The sequence below is a fragment of the Rhineura floridana genome, chromosome 3 (genome assembly GCF_030035675.1).
Source record: "Rhineura floridana isolate rRhiFlo1 chromosome 3, rRhiFlo1.hap2, whole genome shotgun sequence".
NCBI lineage: Eukaryota > Metazoa > Chordata > Lepidosauria > Squamata > Rhineuridae > Rhineura > Rhineura floridana.
The window spans coordinates 205,807,894-205,829,984 of NC_084482.1; the positions used below are offsets into that span (position 1 = coordinate 205,807,894).

Genomic DNA, 22,091 nt, shown 5'->3' on the forward strand with positions numbered 1-22,091 from the left:
GAAGAGGGTAATTTCAAAGAGGAGAATCATGTCCGGAAATGTGACTGACTTGAGAAGAGACAGGAGGAAATCCCAAGGCGGCCGAGCAACGGTTAAAGCCAGCGAGCGGCAGAGGCTCCTAGAGAGGCGTGGGAATTGCGGTGGGGGCACTTAGGGGTGAAGAAAGCAATTTCCTTTTCCTCTTTTTGCCCCTAGAAGCTGCACTGAGAATCCTCAACAGAGGACATTTGGGATGGTGGCAGCACTTTGGGGGTGAGAAAAAAATGAGTGCAAAGAGGGGGGCAGTTGGGTCTCGGGGGGGATATAGTCTAAAGGAAAGAAGGAACTGAGATAGGAGGCAGACGCGGGGGGGAAGTTAATGCACAAGAGGAGGCAAGATAGGAATATAGGAAGCTGCTTATACTGAGTCAGACCATTGGGCCATCTAGCTCAGTATTGTCTACCCTGACTGGCAGCGGCTGTCAGGATTTCAGTCAGGGGTGTCTCCCAGTCCTACCTGAAGATGCCAGGGACTGAACCTGGGACCTTCTGCATGCAAAGCAGGTGCTCTGACACTGAGCTACACGAATTCTGCCGAAGAGAGGATCTGGGCAGAACTGAGACTCCTTTGGCCCTTGCTGACCCATAGCCGGTTGACTCACCTGGTGAAATCTTCTCTAAAAAAATGTACGAGGAATGCTCCATCCTCCTTTGTGTCTGGTTGCCATTATCTCTTTGACCTCAAGTGTGAGTGAGTTTGTGGGTGTGGGTGTTTTATGGGTTCCCGCCTCCAGGTCTGTGTAACTAACTCTGTGGCGAGAGTCTGTCACAGGTTTGAGCATCTCACTGGTGGGGTGTAAGCGAGAGCCTACCTCACTTTTTGTGTACCTGTATGGCAAGTCTCTCTCTTCGTTTCGGGCACCTTGCTGTGCTGGGGGATCTATGCAAAGGCCTCTGTGTTCAGAGGCAGCATAGCTCTGAGTACCAATTCCTGGGGGTGAAGTATTGAGGGACAGCTGCCTTCTGTGCGCCCTCTTTGAGACCCTCCAAGAAGCATCTGATTGGCCTTCTGATTGTTGCCAATCAGATGCTGGTTTGGGTGGGCCTTTGGCCTGATTTGGGAGGTCTAGTCTTAGGAGCCATTGGTTATGTAACATAGAGTAAGGATCGCTTTTTATCAGCTGTGGAAAAATGGGAGATTTGGCAGGGTTTCCCCCCCCACACACATGCTTGCAGTGCAGTGGCATTGGAAGACTAGCTGACTGCTGCAGAAACACATACACAAAGTGCGCACCTCTTTGCTTGGAGGTAATGATGGCCACCAGTCTGACTGGTTTTAAAAGAGAATTGGCTACTTTCATGGAGGTTAAGGCTACCAGCCACAATAGCTACGTTCTGTTTCCACTGTCGGAGGCAGTATATGTTTCCTGAATACCAGTTGCTGGGAATCGCCGATGGGGAGAGGTGCTGTTGTGCTCAGATCCTGTATAGGGGCTTCCTAGAGGCATCCGTTTGGCCATGGTGAGAACAGGATACTAGATGGGCCTTTGGCCTGATCAAGCAGCCAGGCTCTTTTTAATGTATCTCTGGTTCTGCACGGCAATTAAATACACCAGACTCGCTGGTATACTGTTTGCTGGAACCTAGACTGTGTTGTTGACTACTGCTATAGTAGGCTCTTGCAGATCAGTGGAGGGCCTGTCTTGTTCCCTCTGAAGGGGCTGTATCAACATTGCCTTCCCCGCCAACATATCCCTAATGTAGGGTTGGGCAATCTCAGGCCTGGGGGCCAGAGGCAGCCCTCCAAGCCTCTCTCTTTGGACACTTGGGGCTCTCCCCAAGCTGCACCCCTCACCAGCCTTTCTTCAAAGCCATCTGTGAATACGATTGCCTGGCTAGAATGTTTCCATGCCCTCTGGTCATGCCATTGCTTGCCTGGACGGAGGACGGAGAGGGTGTGTGTGAATGTGGATGCAGGAACTAGCCTAGTGTACAAAGCAACACATTTACATTGATTGCTCTGCCCGCTTTTGCTTCTGGCCCCGCCCACCCCTGGCACACGGCCCCCGGAAGGTTGCCCCAAAGGAACTGTGGCCCTCATCCTCAAAAATGCCCCCTGCCCCTCTCCTAATGGCATGAAACCTTTACATGGATTGTAATTTTAAGTTGCTTTTGTAGAAAATCCTGGCTGAAACGTGGCGTATGCATGTCATGTCATAGTGCTGTGTGCCTGACCTTGTTGTACCTGGTCACATGCTGTGGCTTCCCAAAAGGGACCTGGGGAGTTGTAATCAGGGGTGTTGTTGGGAAGGGGGCTTAGTGGGTCTGAGCCTTAGGTAATTGGCACTGAGCCCCATATCTCCTGATGTCCTCCAGCTGTTTCAGACACCACCTCCTGTCATCCTATCCAGCATGCTATTGTTACGTTCTTAACCCTCCAGGCCTCCCTGTCTGGCTTTTGGGACCAGCATTCCCTAACTGATGCCCTCCTCATGTCCCCTGAAGGGGAACAGCAGAAGTCAGGAATTCCCTTATCAGGCTCTAAACCTAGCAACCCCTCTGATTTCATGGGTGTGTGTCCCCCACTTGAGACCTACTTTCTCCTTGACTTCCTCTTTCGTCAGCTCTGCGTCTCACCGTCTGCTGTTTTCTCAGTTTTCTTTCAGGCCTCCCCTCTCAACACCTTGTCTCTTAACTCCACTACTTTATCCCACCAAATTGATAGTTTTCTCTTCCCAAACAGAAATTAGACAGTCACCTCCCTATTGAGCAGCTGAACATTCCATGCCCACAGACCAACACAGCCAATCAAATGCCACAGGCTCCATCATCACAAATGCAATACAATGTAGGTTATGTTGTTGTCGATAAAGTCCGCTGTGTGAGGGCCTTGATTTATGCACTGAGTGTTTAAAAAGTTTAGCTGGAGGCTGGAAAAACTGGCTGTAGGATACCTGATGATCTTGGTGAGTGTAATGAATCCTGGGTGCAAGAATATTGTTTGGATTCCAGTGTAGATGGCTACTGTGTAATATTTTGCAGGAAAGAGAATGCTTTTTTTAATTGATTTTTTTCAATTGCAATTTCACTAAAGAAAAAAGAGAACAGGGAAAATTTAAAACAACCAAAAGAAAAGAAGGGGGAAAGGGGGGGGCAAAATCAGCTGACATTAAAAAAAGATTTAAACATCTGTTGTTGTTATGTGCCTTCAAGTCAATTACGACTTATGGCAACCCTATGAATCAGCGACCTCCAATAGCATCTGTCATGAAGCACCCTGTTCAGATCTTGTAAATTCAGGTCTGCGGCTTCCTTTATGGCATCAACACATTTCTTGTTTGGCCTTCCTCTTTTTCTACTCCCTGCTGTTTTTCCCACCATTATTGTCTTTTCTAGTGAATCACATCTTCTCATTATGTGTCCAAAGTATGATAACCTCAGTTTCACCATTTTAGCTTCTAGCGATAGTTCTGGTTTAATTTGTTCTAACACCCAATTATTTGTCCATACATCCATTTAATTTACACACATAGATCAATATATGAGATCCAAATGTGTATCCAGACAAAGTTGGGGTTTATGGAAAGTACGCAAGGGCGTATAGGCCGTGAAACCGTTGCATAATGGTTGGCAGATGTTTGTCGTTCCAAGTTCAAAATATGATGAGTCTCTTCGCAATCATTAGGGCATGTAAAGCCCATTCTTGAACTACTAGATTGGAAAATGATTCCAGGAATGGGATTTACAGCGGAGTTGCATTTCAAATCTTTGAGACATTTATATACTGCTTAACCATTCACATTTCTAAGTGGTGTACATAAAAATCAGTGTACGTACATAAAATAAACAGGGACATCATCATAAAACCAAACAGTACCTTCAGATGCTTGATGGAACAAGAAAGTCTTAGTCATGCGCCCGAAGTTCAACAAGAAGGGTGCCTGTCTAATCTCAGCTGGGAGGGAGTTCCACAGACTTGAACCCGCTACACTGAATGCAGGGCTTCTAGTTGTTATGAGCCGGGCATTTGAACCTTTGGGGACCACCAAGAGAGATCTCAGTGATCAGACAGGGGTATAAAGGATCGAGTGGTACTTAAGATATCCTGAACCCAAATTATTACGGCCCATGTAAATTAATGCAAGAACCTTGAACCTAGCCCAGTAACACATGGCAGTCAATGCAAGCTTTTAAGCACCGGAGTTGTTATTGTTATTATTTAAAATATTTCGGGCACTCACGATAAAAACACAAAAACATTATTATTATTATTATTATTATTATTTCCATTAATAGACCACTTACTATCTAAAAGATCTCAAAACGGTTTACAATAGAATACACAAGCTACAATAAAAAACATATCAAATTAATTTACAAAGCAAAATACATAAAAAAATATCCATAAACATATACATAACCACAGTATAAAGTCATATGGAGCACATGTAGTTTAGCCAGCTTGGGGGAGGGGTGTTGTGGTCTCATCAAGGATGAACATAAAGAGTTTTTGCATGATACATCTTAAGCACATACAAAATTGCTACAGGCTGATTTTTGTGTTCTCTGGAAAAGCACTTGCTTGTTAACCCTGGACTACTCGTTTGTTCAGCCCTGGCAGAGTTTCTGGAAAAATACTGCTGTTGTTTGGCTATTTTTCCAGAGTGGCTAAAATTTCCCTTTGTGTTTCTCTCTGATACAGACCAGAGTGTGCCACGAGCAGAGAGCAGGTTCACATCAGAAGGTGTCTGCAAAGTATCCAAGCAGAAATGTCAGTTTTTCAGGCATGCTGCTATGGTTCCTTCTTTTGCATTACAATAGATTAAAATGCAGTTAAGAGATCTGGGGGAGTGATATTAAAAGGGGACTAAAGAGGTAAAACTGAAAAGAGAGGGGAATCAGTTTCAGGCTCAGCCTTCGGTTATATGCTGGTAGTTGTCTGTCCGCATCAACAGTACCTTAATGCTCACATTTGTGTCTGTCTTTCAGGGAGAAACATACCATCTTATGTGAGGAGAAAGTGCTATGGCGTTCTGGGTAGCTGAGGAACTCGGAAACGTTGCCATCTCTGCCTGATCAACCTGTTGAAATTGCCTGAGGCTTGGTGGTCAGGACATATGCAGGAAAAAGTGCAAACTGGGATGATAAGCGGAGGTGGTTGAACTGAGCCGAAAGACAAAATGGAACAACAGACGGTGGCCTCTTTGGGTCCTCACCAGAACAAGGCTGCGGCGGAGAAGGGGATGAAAACAGAAGAGGTGGACCCAGTGGGGCCTGCGCTACCAGAACCTCCGAAACCATCCAGAAAGGCCCCTCACGTGGCCCAAGGCAGGACCGTCGGGGAATGTCTTAGCTGGGCAGCGGCGAAGCAAGCTGAATGCGAGCTGGACGACAGGTTGTTGTCCCAGTGCTGGGAGGCCCAGTGGCAGGAGTTCCTGAAGACTGTACAGTCTCCTTATTCAGGGTGGACCAGCTCTCCGCAGCTCCCGAGCGCCACTCAATTGGCGCCCTCAGAAATGTCACCGGGGAGTTGCCAGGGCTCCGCGCAAGAAGTGGCAAGTGGGCTCCTTTTAAGCCTGACAGAGGGGTCCCTTGGAGCCGACCAGGATGCAGATTCCGGAGAGAAAGCGGGTTCTGGGGGCATAAAGGGAAAGATCCAGCATGAGAAGGAGGAAGAGGAGGCGCTCAGTGCCGAGGTGCAGCGGCAGCGCTTTCGTTGGTTCTGCTACCCAGAGGGTGAGGGGCCCCGGGAGGTTTGGCTCCATCTCCGGGAACTCTGCCTGAAGTGGCTGAAGCCTGAGCTGAACTCGAAGGAGCGGATTGTGGAGTTGGTCATCCTGGAGCAGTTCTTGGCTGTCTTGCCAGAGGAGATCCAGAGCTGGGTTGGGGAAGGCGGGCCGGAAACCGGCACCCAGGCGGTGGCCCTGGCGGAAGACTTCCTGTTGAGGCAACAAGAGGCAGAGAGGTGGAAACAGGAGGTGAGGGCGGCTCCCCACCCTTGTACTCTGCAGGGATCTGAAGGTGGGGATGGCAAGGAATCCCTTGGCCTTTTCTTGCGTTGCATCCCAGACAGGAGAGGAACCTACAGATGGGGGGGAAATAGCCAAGCAGAAGCAAGAGGAGGGGCAGACTCAGATTTGAGATGCTGCCGCCAGATGATGAAGATGATATAGCAATAAAATGGTACCATTAATATTTGTTTATTTTTGACAATTTATGTACTGCTTAGCTACAATCACCTCTATGTGGTGTAGAAGAAATGCAGTACAACGAAAATAAAAATAAGTTGAAACTATAAAATCAGAGTTCAGTTAAAATGCCTGCTGGAATTTTTTTTAAAAAGTATTCAGTTGGCACTGGAAGTTCAACAGGGAGGGGGCCTGTCTGACCTCAACTGGAAGGCTGTTCCATAAAATTAACATTAATAATTGCACGATAAGTTATTTGCTTATTATTAGTATTATATCAATGAAAATTATTAATAATGTTATAACGGTAATTAAATGAATGATAGAGTATTATGACAATATCAAATTTAAGAACAGACTAATCAAAATTAAGTGACAATAAAGCAGTTGTTTAGTGATTTATTATTGAATATTAATAATAAACTAAAGAATCACACAGGTGGGACCTGCAACAAAACGTTGCAGTGTGGTGTGTTCTGTTTAAGCATGGCAACGTGCCATGCCCCTTTTTCAGCATAATCCACTCCATTTCCTCCACCTCCAGTTTTGCAATTCCCTGATTTCAGCAACATTCTGTGCTGAGTACACTTTGCCATACATTGGTGTCCTTGTTTTCTGAAAGTATTTTTCCCCTTGCACACACTGGGGTTTTTCCTAAGCCTGATCTTAGAATCATAGAGTAGTAGAATTGGAAAGGGCCTCTAAGGCCATCAGTACCACCCCCCTACTCAAGGCAGGAATCCAACTTAAAACATACTTGACAGGTGGCTGTCCAGCTGCCTCTTGAAGGCCTGCAGTGTTGGAGAGGCCACCACCTCCCGAGGTCATTGGTTCCATTGTCATACTGCTCGGTTAACAGTCAGGAAGTTTTTCCTGATGTTCAGCAGAAATCTGGCTTCCTGTACCTTGAGCCCATTATTCCCTGTCCTGCATTCTGGGATGATTGAGAAGAGATCCTGTGTGGCAACCCTCTTGTGTGTGGATAGTGCAGTTTTGGCAGTGTAAAGTTCTAAACTTGCAAAACAAGCTCACTATTAGTGTCTATGATTTAATCTTGCTTTTTCACCCTAAGAGGTAATATACTTTTCCCCTTCCCCCTCCCTCCATTTATCCTCATAACCACCCTGTGAGGTAGGGCAGACTGAAAGTTGGTGACTGGCCCAAGGTCACCTAGTTTCGACCCGGGTCTCCCTGAATCCTTTCAACCCGGGTCTTCCCCAATCCTAGTCTGACTCTCCACCCACATTTCCATGCTGGATCCTGACTTCATTGACAGGAATGCTTTGGAAAGCAACATCAATGTTGCTTCCACAAAGGCTAGATTGCGATTGCAGCTGAAGTTATGAACATAAGAAGACCCCCGGATGGATGAAGCCAATGCCTTTGGCGCCAGGTAAAACCTTCTCCCAGGCATCTGACAAATTATGATGGCTTTGCTGTCTGTTGATGGTATGTTTTACTGCTGAAGTTTTTGCTATTGTTTTTATAGCAGGGGTTGACAGCAGATTTGTACTCGACATTGCTTGGGAATTCTAAGAAACCAAAGAGTCAGGGCAGCTTTGAAAGGTTTATCCATCATCTTGATTCAAAATGGCTGCAAAATGTGGTTACAATATTTTTAGAGGTCTCCAAATGCAGACCAAACAACCTTCCAAAAGATGTAGATTATATGGCTTTTTAATATAATGTATCCCCCCCCCCATTTTTTTTTATGTTTTATGCTCTTAAATTTTTTTAAGCTGGTTAGGTGGCAAGCAATTAAATTGATGATGATGATATGATGATGAATAGGGTTTTCATAGTAAGCAGTATTCAGAGGGGGTTTGCCATTGCCTTCCTCTGAGGCTGAGAGGCAGTGATTGGCCCAAGGTCACTCAGTGAGCTCCATGGCTGTGTGGGGATTCGAACCCTGCTCTCCCAGGTCATAGTTCAACACTCTAACCACTACGCCATACTGGCTGTCTGTTCATCATGCTCTTAATAAATTGATGATGATATTATTATTATTATTATATCATCATCATAAATAAGCTTTTGGCTTATTGCGTTTCAGGTGCTGGGAGAATTTGAGGAGGTGGCGATGAGTTTCTCTAGAGAAGACGAAACTGGAGAGAGGCACCCTTCCAGGGAAATCAAGCAAGAGGGCCCAGAGGGGGCCTATTTGCTGGGTAAGGGCATTTCTCTGTGCTTATCTGCTTGATGTAACCCACCCTTTCTCAAACAGTGGGCTGGGACTCACCTGTAAGCCTTGGGGCACTTTCAGGTGGGCCTCAGTGCCACAGCCTGCCCAGTGACTCCTCAGTTCCCCACTCAACCCCCTGGTTGGGCCATGTCCTTTTGGTTCAACCAGTTTCAGTCGAAACAAGCTCTGGTGCTGCGTGGAAGATTTATTGCATGCTCTACACATTTTGGAAAATATATGTCCTTTCTTTTGTATGAGAGTCTGAAGCCCTCATCATTGTGTTTTGTATGGGGCTTTGGCAAAAATTGTTACATCTTTCAGTGTTTTGATTGATAAGCATTGTAGGTTAGAGTACTACAATGCGTTGTACATGGGACTGCCTTTGAAGACAGTTCAGAAACTCCAGCTACAGCAGAACACAGAGGCCAGATTGGTGACCGGGATAGGTCGGTCCACACATAACGCCAACTCTGGCATGGCTGCACTGGCGACTGATTAGTTTCCGGGCTCAAGTCAAAGCGCTGATTTTGACCCATAAAGCCTTATGCAGCTCAGGACCTCAATCTCTCAAGGACCGTCTCTCCTGATATGAACTGACCCAGACTCCGTGTTTGCCATTTGAGGCCCTTCTTCATCTGCCTCCTCCATGGGAGGCTCGGAGGGTGGCAACATGAGAACAGGCCTTTTCAGTTGTGGCCCCTGGCTGTGGAATGCTCTCCCTAGGGAGGTGTGCCTGGTGCCTTCTCTATCCATCTTTAGGCACCCAGCAAAATACCTTCCTTTTCCACTCAGGCCTTTGGTATGCTGCCCGTCCTTTTGGGGGAGGGGGTTAAATTTTGTATATTGCCTGTTTTTCAATTTGTTTTATATTGTATGTTTCTAAAATGTGTTGTAAGTTGCCTAGAGACCACTAGGTATGAGGCGACTAACAAACTCACTCACTCAATAATTTGGCAGAGTGAAGAAAACATATGACTCCACAGCTCATCAGGAAGGAGATATATTCTCCGAAACATGCAGAGCACACAATAAATCTTCCACACAGCACCAGAGCCTGTCTCCTTCTGTTTCGACTACCACTTGGTGCTTTTTTCCCTGTTTGTTCCTGATATTTGTTCGCAGTGTCAGCACCAACATCTCCGTGCAGGATAAGTAAAGGTGGCCGGGAGACAGCGAAGTTCAGTGGGTGGAGGAGGGGTGGAAGGAAGGTTTCCCTCCTCTTAGAAGACAGGGCCAGAGAAAGTGTTGAAGGAAACTAGAATGTGAGTAAAAGGTTAACATGTATTATTAATAATAAAACAAATAAACATTCTGTGAACAGAAAGAAAGGGATAAGACAGGAAATGTGTTACACCAGGAAAAGTGAATGTAAAAGGACCAAGGAGGATGGGTGAAAGAAACTGAAAGATGGGAGAAGAAATTGTAGGAGATGGGTAAATATACTTTGAGAGGCATGTAGGGGTGGGAAGGGGAAAATATAAAACACCTCTACACTTAGAGCCTCCGAATCAGCAAATTCAGCCTAAACTGGGGGAGGCTGTCACAATATCTCCATAGCAAATGTTAGCTTGAGGAAAGCTGAGGTATGGAGCTCCTTACTATGAGGAAAATGCTGTGAGAAAAGCACTTGGCAATTTCCAAAGATGGATTGGATTTCAGTAGAAAGTGATGTCAATAACTGCCAGTTGCTTATGTCCTATTTTATTTCTGTCTGCCACCATTTTGTGACTGGCTGTACCCCTGCAACACCATTTTGTGACTGGTGAGGCTTGGTACTTTCAGATGTTTCAAGTGGGGCCCAGGGGTAGAAAGTTTGATAAGGTCATGTAGAACCATTTTGGGCCCACAAAGATAAGCAACACAGCATGAAGACTGGCTTAAAACTCAGACAGAACGCAACCGCAAGCCTCACTCTGCCCTGGCATCCCCATGCTGATGAAAATATCTGGAGAGCACCAGGTTGGTGAAGGCTGGTATATAAGGTACCATTAAAATCCAGAGATAAATTTTGATTTCCATTTTTTTTCCATTTGGCCCCAGTTCTGACCTTTGTTAATCCCCCTTTATACAGGTTGGATAATTGAGATTTGTTTGGCACAGAAGCTAGGCGCAGCCTTTCCCAACCAGTAAATTATTAGCTGTGAGGGTGTGTGACTGATTTTAGATGCTCTTAATGTTTTTAAATGTTTTAAAATATGTTTTTGTTTTATCTTTAATTGTATTGTATTACTATTTTTGTTCTCTGCCCTGGGCTCCTTTGGCAAGAAGGGCAGGGTAGAATTTTTTAATTAATAATAATATTAATACAGTAAATCTCCTTTAGATTTTCCCAGAAAACCTTGCCACTAATGGGACATGAGAGAACGCCAGCCCAGAGATGGGGAAACTAGGAATCCTCTCCCCTCATTTTGCCCAGCTTTTCATATTTGTATTTATTATTTATTAAATTTATATCCCACCCTTCCTCCCAAAGGGAGCCCAGGGTAGCAAGCAACAAGTAATAAGACAATAAAAACATCTTAGAAACAATTTCAGTACAGATGCAGACTGGGATTAAGGTCTCCACTTAAAAGGTCTCTTGATGGAAGAGGGCAGTCTTCAGTATGTGCCAAAAAGACAACAGAGATGGCACCTGTCTAATATTGAAGGAGAGGGAATTCCAAAGGATAAATGCCATGACACTAAGGGCCTGATTCCTATGTTGTGCAGAATGGACTTCTGGATAAGACGGTATCTGCAGGAGACCCTCTCCTGCAGAGTGCAGAGATTGACTGGGTATATAAGGGGTGAGATGTCTAGGCTGAACTGCTCCGGATAAAAGTTGTCTTTCTTCCCCACCCCAATACCTGGTTCCATTTCTAACAAGCTTCTGCTCTTATTTTAGCAGGCAATGGGTGGGAGAGTGACGAAGGAGGACCTTCATTTGAGGTGCCATTGGAAAATATCGAGCCTCAAGAACCAGAAGAAAGCTTTGGGGATCAAGATAGGCCAAAGTGGGAGCAGAGACTCCAAACAGATAAGAGAAAGAATAATAAATCCATCCTTTGCCACAGTGCTGATTCTGGTGAAATTAAAGCCCAGCAAAGAATATCCATGGGAAAGGGAAGGCATTTGTGCAATATCTGCGGGAAAGCCTTTGCTCAAAAATCAAACCTCAACAGGCATCAGAGAACACACATGGGAGAAAAAAAGTATCAGTGCTTTAAATGTGGGAAAAGCTTTCATTGGGAAACTAGCCTTATTAGACATCAAAGATTCCATACTGGTGAGAAGCCTTATCCATGCTTGGAATGTGGGAAGAGCTTTAGCCGGAGTGCAAACCTTATCGTCCACCAGAGGATTCACACAGGAGAGAAACCACATCGGTGTATAGACTGTGGGCAAAGCTTTAGTCAGATCTCCAACCTTGTTAGACACCGCAGAGTTCACACAGGAGAGAAGCCTTTTAAATGCTTAGCATGTGGGAAAAGCTTCACTCAAAAATCAAACCTTATCAAACATCAGAGTGTCCACTCACGTGACAAGCCGCATAAACGCTCTTATGGGAAAAGATTCAATCAAAGGCCAAACTGCAATAGACTCGAAAGGATTCCCCTCCATGAAAACCCATGTAAATGCTTCAAATGTGGCAAAATCTTTTCCCAGAGAGGGAACCTCCTTAGACATCAGAGCATTCACACAAAAGATAAACCACATAAATGTCCTGAATGTGGAAAATGTTTCAACCAGAGGACAAACCTTAATGCTCATCAGAGAATCCACACTGGAGAGAAACCTTATAAATGTCCAGACTGTGGGAGAAATTTCCGGTGGAGAGCACACCTCATCATACACAAGAGGTTGCACACTGGAGAGAAACCACATAAGTGTGGTGATTGTGGACAGAGCTTCAGCCAGAGATCTAACCTTGTCAGACACCACAGAATCCACACCGGAGAAAAGCCATATAAATGCTCAGACTGTGGGAAAAGCTTTGGCCAGAAATCAAACCTGACTAAGCATCAAAAGATTCACATAGAAGAGGACCCATTTAATCAGAAACCAAACTGTATTAGACGTGAAAGGATTATCACAGAAGAAAACCCATATAAATGTTTCAGGTGTGGGAAAATATTTTCCCGGAGAGGGAACCTTCTAAGACATCAGAGCATCCACACCAGAGAGAAACCACACAAATGTTCTGACTGTGGGAAAAGGTTCAATCAGAGAACTAACCTTATCAGTCACCAGAGGATTCACACAGGTGAGAAACCTTTCAAATGTTTGGACTGTGGGAAGAGTTTTTGTCAGAGGTCTCATCTTATTAAACATCAGAAAGTCCATACAGAAGATAAGGTGTCATACACAAGTTCTGATTATGAGGAAAATCAGGGTTTGAACTGTAGTAGACAGGAGAGAATCTGTCTGGGACAAAACCCATATGAATGCCTTAAGTGTGGGAAAATCTTTAATTGGCAGTCAAACTTTATCAGGCATCAAAAAATTCATGCTGGTGAGGAACCTCATAAATGCCCTGACTGTGGGGAAAAATTCAACCGGAGGAAAAACCTCATTGCCCACCAGAGAAGCCACATGAGAGAGAAGCCCTACAAATGTACAGACTGTGGGCAGAGCTTCAGATGGGAAGCACACCTTGTCATCCATCAAAGAATCCACACAGGTGAGAAACCTCATAAATGCACAGAGTGTTGTCAGAGTTTCAGTCAGAGGTCCAACCTTATCCGACATCAGAGAATCCACACAGGTGAGAAGCCCTATAAATGTTCAGACTGTGGGCAGAGTTTCAGTCAAAGAACGCACCTTGTTGTACACCAGAGAACTCATACAGGTGAGAAACCACATAAATGCTTGGACTGCGGGCAAGGCTTCAGTCAGAGGGCACATCTTACTGTGCACCGGAGAATTCATACAGGAGAGAAGCCACATAGATGCACAGACTGTGGACAAGGCTTCTGTCAAAGATCCAATCTTATCAGACATCGGAGGACCCATACCTGTGAGAAGAACAAATAGAGATGCTTCCTTTAGTAGTGCATGCTCAGTCAGCCAAAGATTAATAGTGGGAAGAACTCCAAATGTTTGAGTTGTAGGGAAGGTGTGGGTGGAGACAAAGCTTCCTCTCTGAAAAAGAACCATATAGGGCAGGGCCAAAACCGTTACATTGCACAGACAGAGTCAGTTCCATGAAAACGCCAGTCTTGTTGGGCATCACAGCAAGACCAGAAACCAGGAGGTGCTGACTGTGCCCAGAAAGGTGAGAGAGGGCATCGTTTGTGTTGTGATTCCTCTGCTCCAGCTCCTCTTCATTCTCCCAAGCCATGCAAAGTACCAGCAGGAGCCAGATGGCAATGGGCCAGCTACGCTCAAAGAGAAAGGGGACTGTTTGTCATGTAACTCTTTCCAGCATCCCTTTCCACCAGAGATGTGGGAAATCATCAGCACCAGTCAGATCATGCCCAAGCACATACCCTAGGCCAGGGATGGTAGAATCCGTGGCCCTGCCTGATTTTGTTGGGTTTTGACTCCCATCAGCCCCAGGCAGCATGGCTAAAGGTCTTGGGGATGATGGGAGTTGTAATCTTAATAAGATCGGGAGGGACAAAGCTTCCCCCGTCCCTGGTCTAGGCAACCTTTGGGGATTTGTTTTGCATTCTCAGTTCTCTCCATTGCCTTCCTCTCCCTTCTCAACTTCAGTTCAGTCTTCTATTTCTTGCTCTACTGGCACTAAAGTCCGAGTGAAGCCGAAGATCTCCATCTCCAATTCTCTTTGCTTGCTGTTCCTGGAATGTTTTGCCCCCAGAGCATCTTCTCTTCTGCAGGCTTCTCTCCTTCTCTTGCCTCCTTCCAGAGCCTTCTCAAACACAGAGTACCGGCTTTCCTCTATAGGACCTGCCTTTTCCTTCATTCCCCTCTCTTCCCATTCATTCTCTCCCCCACCCCCGAGACTGTAAGTCTGTGGGCAGGGACCATCTTCTCTCTTTTGCACCACTGTACAACCCTTAGCACACGTAGGCGCCTTATAAGGTAACAATCCTAAGAATAAATGAAGGTGCTTAGAAGGCTGGGAAGTTGTTCAGCTGTGCCAGCAAAAGGACAGAGCTACACTAGACCACAGATGTGGATCTGCTGGCGAGGGTGACAAATATTTAGAGATGAAATGTGATCTCATAACTACGGCTGGCTTCACCCAGTGGCAGCCAACAATGTGGAACGGGTGGGGGGACAGGGAAACTGTGTGATCCTGGGGGTAGTTCTTGGTTCCTCTTTCCTTGCCTTCCTGTGGTCAGGCTTTTGGCCAAGAACACTTATAATATACTGGTAGTTGGAAGGGTTTTTTTTTTTAACCTGGATGTTGAGCCTATCAGGATCAGGCCAATGGCCTATCTAGTTTAGCATCCCATTCTTCCAGTGGCAAATTGAATCTCCCAGTGGAAAGCCCACAAACCAGACCTGACAGCACTCTCCCCCCCCCCCAGCTCCCCCAGTTTCTAGCAGCTGGAATTCAAAAGCCTTCCGCCTCCGACTGTGGAGGTAAAATAGAGCTAGTTGCTGAATGCCAGCTCCTGGGGAATCACAGGAGGGGAGAGTGTTGCTGTTGCACTCAGGTCCCGCTTGAGGGCTTTACCCTGGGGCATCTGGTTAGCCAGCGTGAGAATGGGACGCTGGCCTTTAGATCTAACAGCCAGGCTCTTATGTTCTTACTTATCAGATTGCCCCCAGAAAGAGGATTTAACCTGGATTAAGTTGGGGGTGCGGCAATTATGCGCAAACATCTTGATGACGATGACCTGTAACGGCTGCCAAGTGTGGATGCTGAAAAAAAATTGTATGCAGGAGGAGCCTTGATTCCCATGCAATCAACGCCTGCCTCCGGACGTATCTTTCCATGTATTTGCATGTCGTGACGTCAGCTCGTTCCTGGCTACAAGGACTACCAGCATCTTTGTAATTTCCTGCATAACGTCTGTTATTACAGCCTTCTTTTGTTTATTTTTGCCTTCCTGCTTTGATTCTTAACCCTCTCCACTCTGTCCTAAATGTGAGATTTGTCCTTCCATTCCTATTTCTCCTCTGTTCTCGTCATGCCTCTTACGTCTCATCTTTACTTTTGAGCTTTCAAAAGTACGCAAGGCCTTGTCCCCCTGCTTTCTCCTCTATATCTATCCTGCCTTCTATTTCTGATGGGCAAGTTGCATGCTGTTGCTTATGTAGCCAAAATGGGGCTACCCATGGACAAGAGGGAGGCTTGGAGGGGAACCCCAGGTTTGAAGAAGGAATTTTTAAAAAATTGATGGAAGAAATCCTAAGACCCCAAACCTGTTTCTGCATGGACCGCTTGAAAATTGCAGAGGGTTTTGGCGGGCCACTTAATGATTTTTCTGCCGTTGGTAGCAATTGTTAGGCCCTGTGCTAGATGATGTTTCATGGAATTTTTATTGCTTCTTTAATTTCTTACATCTTTTGTTTTATTTTATTCCGCAGGATTCAATTTGTAGTACACTCTAAGAAATAAGAGAAGCAATTCAAAGGCCATTAAAAATCAAAATGAAAATTTGCTGCAATGGCTGTGCCATCTCCAGCCTTGAACCACCAATCCACAGATCTGCTGCGGGCCGCCTGAATGACCCTTGTGGGCCACAGGCCGCCGTTTGGGAACCTGTGTCTTAAGAGGATTGTGGGGGGAGAGAGACAACTGGCAGACCAGTGTTTGGGAAGTACTGCACACTTTAAATGATCTCTCCCGACCTCCACAGGCCAAAGTTGACAGGTGTCAATCATCTAATGTCATTATGACATCAGATGACTGACAAGTGGGGGCCATCAAAGCTGGCCTGTGGGGGGAGATAAAGATCTGGCCCACCAGGGCAAAAAAGGTTTCCTATCCTAGCCCACTGAGACGCTGTTTGAAGAAAACGGCGCAGGCTAAGTCTTTGCAGGGAATAGGAATGCAACATCTTGCAGCCAGAGAAAAGTTTTCTGAAAGGTGTAACAAGAGGGAGGGAGCCTCGGGCAGCTTTGATTTTAAAATGTAACCTCTGGTTATGGGATGGCTTATAAATGTGACAAATAACTGAGGTGGGGTGGAACATAGAAAGCTGCCTTATGCCATCAGACCTTTGGGCTCTCTAGCTCAGTATACTGACTGGCAGCGGCTCTCCAGGATTTCAGACAGAAGACATTCCCAGACACAGCTGGAGGATCTGAGAACTGAACCTGGGACCGTCTGCATGTGAAGCAGGTGCTCTGCCTCGGAGCTACGGCCCTTCCCATTTTTCTTTTCTAGCATTAAGAGCTAGCACAACTTCATCCTTTCCGCTCATTGGAAGTGGTCCAACAACAACACCCTGCACCACCCATGCTCACTTGACTGGCCTTTACCCTCTTAAATAGCCCGCGTGACTATCGTCACCATTATTATCATAATCTCATATAGACTAATAGCAATCACAGTTGTCTGCGTGCTGATCGTTATGTCACCCATTGTTATCTGTGTGGCCCTCCAGGAGTTAAGACTTCTACTCCCTTCAGCCCCAGCCACCATGACCAATGGTCGGGGATGTTGGAAATTGTAGCCTGGCAACACTGAGAGGGCCACAGGTTACCCCGCTCAGATGTGGCCAAATCACCACCACCACTGCACAAGGAGGTACCAGCAGTCTGGAGAAACTCCAAGGTTTACAGCAGCGTGCATGCACACGCACACTTTAGAAGGAACCCCAAGAACAGCCCAATGAGGACTAAGCATGCACTTTGGACATGGAATGCTGATACGGGAGGAAGGAGTGGGAATGGAATGGAATATCCTGAAAAAAGGCACAGCCGGAATCCTGAACAGTAGCACTGTTCACTGCAGATCTCACTTGATTATGTATTAATACTGATCTCAGTTTTTCAAGTGCCATCCTTATGTAGCCCAAAGCAGCCCCATCTACACAGAACAGGGAAGTTATAGCTCGTTCTGGGGAACCCGAGAGCGTTAAAAAAACCACAAAACAAAAATCAGCTGACTGGGAGGATGGAATTTAATGGAGTCCTATAGAAGAGGGCATGGCTGGCAGGCAGTCTGAACAGGAGCATTCCACACTAATGTTTTGTTGCCCCTCCCATTCACTTTGTATGACACAGGTAGGGTCACCTCAGGCCCAGGGGAGAAATGTGGCTGTCCAGCTCAGCTGTTTTTGAAGAGCCTGATCTAGCACTGATCAGTGGTCTACTGATAGATATTAGGGGCACTATGGACCTCATTGCTTTAGATGTTCCCCAAGAAACTGTCCCTTCCCATAACTATTCAAGCAGGCAAGGGCTGAAACAGAAAGAACCTTTCTTGATTCAAAAGTGACAGCAACTGTTTAAGATGGAGGAGGTGGCTTCAACCCCAAGGAGAGTGTTCTTTTGGGCTGTGTACACCCCATACATTTTAAAAGCACATTCAGCGCACATGACTTCCCCCAAAGAATCCTGGGAACTGTAGTTTGTTAAGAGTGCTGGGAATTGTAGTTCTGTGGGGGTAAATTACAGTTCCCTGGGTTGTTGGGTTGGGATCCGTATGCTTGAAATGTATGGTGCAAACACAGGCTTAGACTCCTTTTAGTCTCTAAATCTAGAAGCACTGAATGAGATTACAGAGCAGTTCAAAGAGCAGCGCAGGGCTGTTTGTAAAAGAGCTTTCTAACAGCCCCCTGCTGCTCTTTGAAGGTTCCCCACCCTCGTTGTAGAGAGTCTTTGTGCCCCGAGAGATCAGACGATAAAGATAAAACACTCTGGAGGAGAAAGTAGGAGGTAGAGTAAGTTGAAGTTTATTAAATTTAAGTATCGCTTGCTGCTAGAAAAAAAAAAGTCCCAAAGCAATTTACAGCCAAAGTAAAAATACAATAATAAAAATCCTACGTTAAAAAACATAGTCCAGGATATAGTATCATAAGAGGGCTCATCCCCACCATAACCACTCTACCCAACCTAAGGTGAACATCAAAAAACAAGACAAACCTCCAATTGTTGGTGCTGCCCAAATGTCCAGGAAAACATAAAATGTCTTTGCCTGGTGCCAGAACAATAAAATGGTTGGCACCAGAGAGGCCTCTCTGGGGAGAGCATTCCATAAACGGGGCCACTACAGAAAAGGCCCCATTTTCTCACCACCCCCCAAGCCTCCCTCAGAGGCGGCATGCAGAGAAGGGCCTCAAATGACAATCTCACAGCCCAGGCAGGTTCCTAGATCTATCCATAACTAATTAAGGGGATGAACATTGGATAGTGAAGGAAAATGGATGAGTAATCCATTTGGAAAGGATTATTGACCAGTGAAGGCTGCTCCACGAGGGCAAATTGTCCCACCAACCTCACCCTGCCCATAGCCAGCCCCTACCAATCTGGCTTCTTACTTACAGTCCAGTCTATTGAGTGGCACTGGTTGTCAGCTTCTTCCTCCTGAATCTCAGTGTTGTCCTCGTAGAACTCAGCAGGGACGAGGATGGGGCCAAAGCTAGCATTAGTTGTGTCACCCTAACGTCGGCTCTGGCTCCACCTACTGTTGGCCTACCAGCCATCAATCCCAACGGGCACCAACCACCACTGGAATTAAGAGGGCTCTACTTCTTGGGCAAGGGTGGAGAAACGCTTTGAGGGCCACATTCCTTGCTGGGCAACCTGCCAGGGGCCACATGCCTGTAGTGGGTGGTGGCCAGAGTCAAAAGTGAGCAAGACAATGAATGAAAACTCTTGCCTTTGTACAGCAGGCCAGTTTCTGAATCCACCCCATCCACTCAGGCAACCCAGAGGCATTTTCAGAGTGCAAAGAGGTTTTCCATCCAAGCCAGAACATTTGAGGAGGAAGGTACAAAGCCGGGCCAGCAAGGGGTGGTGCCTAGGGGGAGAGACCCAAAGGGCAGATATAGAGGCTTAGAGGATGCCGGGGCCTGAGGCGCCTGACCCACTCTAGGTGAACAATTTTGGCCCATCTCCTTCAGCATCCTGTCCTCCCAGTGGCCACCCAGATGCCCCAATGGGAAGCCCCCAAGCAGGACCTGAACGCAACAGCCCTCTCCCCACTTGTGATTCCCAGAAGCAGGGATTCAGAGGCTTACTGCCTCCAACCGCAAACGCTGAGCATAGTCATCAGGGTTAGTAGCCTTCTCACTCGTGCATTCATCTCATCTTCTTGTAAAGCCATCCAAGTTGGAGGACATCACTGCCTCCTGTGGGAGCGCGTTAGTTGTCCAGCACCATATGTAAAATGAGGAGAAATTGGGAATTGCCAGGATACCAGGTAACATTTGACTCATTTTTTTTTAATCCAGTGAGTACAAATATTAGTAAGCAGAGCCCGCTCAAAGATGAAAATGCGTGTCTGGGGGAAGAATATGAAGAGGCCTTAGAGTAGATGAACAAAACTGGACTGCTTGTACTGACATCGCAAGCCTCTTAGACGTCCTTCAGCTACAGCATCAGAAAGTTGGATAAATGAGGTTTAAGAGCAAAAGCAGCTATTCAAGAATATTTTGCTATGCCACTTGGCATCACATCATTGAACCTAGAGGGAACAGAAGCCTGCCCTGCCTTCTTACTTACAACCAGTCCAGAGCATGTCACTGTCAGCTTCTTCTTCCTGAGTCTTGTACAGGGATAAGGGTGGAGGCACAACTAGAATTGGTTGGCTCTGACTGCACCTGCTTTGGGGCCGCCCACCTTCCACCCTACCAGTCCCAATAGGCACCAGCCACCGTTAAGTACAAGAGGACCGGTCCTTGCCCCTAGGAGCTTACAATCTAAAAATATGACACAGAGGAAACAAAATAGCAAAGGGAGGCATGGTGAGCAAGAAAGCAATATACGGTGGCTTCAGTTGGACACACCTAGGCACCAGCCATCATGGGATAATCCCTTTCACTTTTCTGGGCAGAGGATAGAGAGGGGTGTGCAAGCATGTATAGAAACTGGCACACTGTACAAAGGAGAAATTTACATTCATTGCTCAGCCCACTCTTTGCAAAAACTGCAAAGAATATTGTAGCACCTTAAAGGCTTGACAAAGTTATCCTGATTATGGCGTAAGCTGATCAAGTGCATTCCAGTCTACAAAAACCTATGCTGCAATGAATGTGTTAATCTTCACAGTGGCATCAGGCGAGGCAGACTACAGGCCCATTTAGTCCAATATCCTGTTCCCATAGTGGCCAACCACATGCCTCTGGGAAGCCCACAGGCAGGTCATGAGTGCAATAGCCCTTTCTCACTGTTGTCCTTCAGCAACTGGCATTCAGGGGGATGCGGCCTCTGATCCCGAAGGTAGCATATAGCTATCATGACTAGCAACCAAATATATTATCTGCTGTCCAGTAATGTTTGCTTTGCTGCTGAAGCTGTCCCCGCCGTCAGAGCATTGGGATAACCTCCGGTCTGTGTGGATTTTCTCATGGTTAGTTAGGATTACTCTTTGATTAAAGGTTTTCCCACAATAGGAGCATTTATATGGCCTCTCTCCCGTGTGGATTCTCAAGTGTCTATTAACGCTTGATTGCGTGGTAAAGATTTTCCCACACACAGGGCACTGTTTCCTTCCTGTTCCTTTATACAGTCTTTGTGGGGCAGTTGTTTGGCAAAGGTCACCAGCCGAACTAGCCCCAGATTTCATCTCCCACTTCTGTTTTTGCTCTTCACTCTGCATCTCTGCTTCCTCTTGATGCCTGTAGATTCCCACTTCATTCCAATGTTCCGATTTTAGCGATGGGATCTCCGGTGATTCCTCACCCTGCATGTGCAGCAGCCTACCACCTCCTGGAATACAGAGGAAATCTTGCCAAAGTGAAAGGGAATCTCAAAAACAGGGATAATAGAAACAGCTGCCAGCTTGAAAAGGGGACCTCTGCTGAAAGACGAGAGGCCCCATCAATATTGGCATTCAATTGGCCCTTGAAGACACACCTGCTTAGGCAAGCATTCCCCAATCCTCTGACCAGATCATCCCGATTTAAATGGGTTTAATTGCTAATTTAACCATTTCTATGGTCACATTGTTTGAATGGGCTTATTGTATTGCACATTTAATTGTGGATGTTCTGTTTTAATGTTTTGATTGAATTGTTTTATTGTATATTATATGTGTGTGTCTTTTTACATATTTTTTGTAACTGGTTCTATATTATTCATTGTTAAATATTTTATTAACAGAACAAGTACAGCTTCCAATATCAAATAACAGTACAGGTAGAAAGGCATATTACATCAATAAGACATACAGAGTATATAAAAGACAATCCACCAGGGAAGTCAAACAAAGGCAAATAACATCTCACCCCAATTACCATCCCCCACCCCAATTCAACTGATGTATCTAGTGAGGAAAGTTACGTTCTACGTGTCACTTCATGCTTTTTTTTTTTTTAATTGGTTTTATATTTGCAAACTGCTTAGAAGCCACTTAGGCATTTAAGCGATAAATAAATACATGATTTAATAAATCATATATTTATCAGCTAGAAACAGTTTGTGGCAAGCAGAAGCGATGCGCCTAAGTTGTGGTGGCGGTCTCTAAAAGAGTCAACCAATTTTTGTAGGACAGGTCCATGCAAGGCTAAAAGGAAACTCAAGGAAATTCAGGAGACCTCAGTGACTCAGCAACAGATTTAGGTACAGAAGGTCCTGGGTTCGGTCCCCAGCATCTCTGGGTAAGGCTGGGAGAGACACACACACCCCATCTGAAACCCTAGAGAGCCGCTGCCAATCAGTGCGCACGATACTGAGCT

At 45.9% G+C, this 22,091-nt stretch overlaps 2 protein-coding genes across 10 annotated transcripts in view; one reads left to right on the forward strand and one right to left on the reverse strand.

Moving 5' to 3' along the window:
- Positions 1-66: 66 nt before the first annotated feature.
- LOC133381287 (zinc finger protein 271-like) lies at positions 67-21,459 on the forward strand. 3 transcript variants are annotated; one of them, XM_061620209.1, is made up of 4 exons: positions 67-252; positions 4,969-5,957; positions 8,221-8,335; positions 11,237-21,459. In XM_061620209.1, exons 2-4 carry the CDS (start codon positions 5,160-5,162, stop codon positions 13,360-13,362), a joined length of 3,039 nt encoding a protein of 1,012 aa, XP_061476193.1. In that variant the 5' UTR covers positions 67-252; positions 4,969-5,159; the 3' UTR covers positions 13,363-21,459. The 3 variants fall into 3 exon arrangements, with proteins under 3 accessions (XP_061476193.1, XP_061476190.1, XP_061476192.1); XM_061620206.1 differs by having other exon boundaries at positions 68-252; positions 11,234-21,459; XM_061620208.1 differs by lacking the exon at positions 67-252 and adding an exon at positions 335-666 and having other exon boundaries at positions 11,234-21,459.
- LOC133381319 (zinc finger and SCAN domain-containing protein 31-like) overlaps positions 18,118-22,091 on the reverse strand; it is a 17,526-nt gene continuing 13,552 nt past the window's right edge. For all 7 annotated transcript variants that reach the window (XM_061620302.1, XM_061620301.1, XM_061620303.1 and 4 more), the window contains exon 6: positions 18,118-21,123. In XM_061620302.1, coding sequence (XP_061476286.1) covers positions 20,606-21,123 — 518 coding nt within the window. In that variant the 3' untranslated portion in view covers positions 18,118-20,605. The remainder of the gene's footprint in view (positions 21,124-22,091) is intronic.

Bases quoted from the DNA above. Each gene is read 5' to 3' on its own strand.
- LOC133381287 (XM_061620206.1), top strand. From the start codon at position 5,160: ATGGAACAACAGACGGTGGCCTCTTTGGGTCCTCACCAGAACAAGGCT. The intron at 5,958-8,220 runs GTGAGGGCGGCT...ATTGCGTTTCAG, and splicing joins CAGAGAGGTGGAAACAGGAG to GTGCTGGGAGAATTTGAGGA. The intron at 8,336-11,233 runs GTAAGGGCATTT...CTCTTATTTTAG, and splicing joins AGAGGGGGCCTATTTGCTGG to CAGGCAATGGGTGGGAGAGT.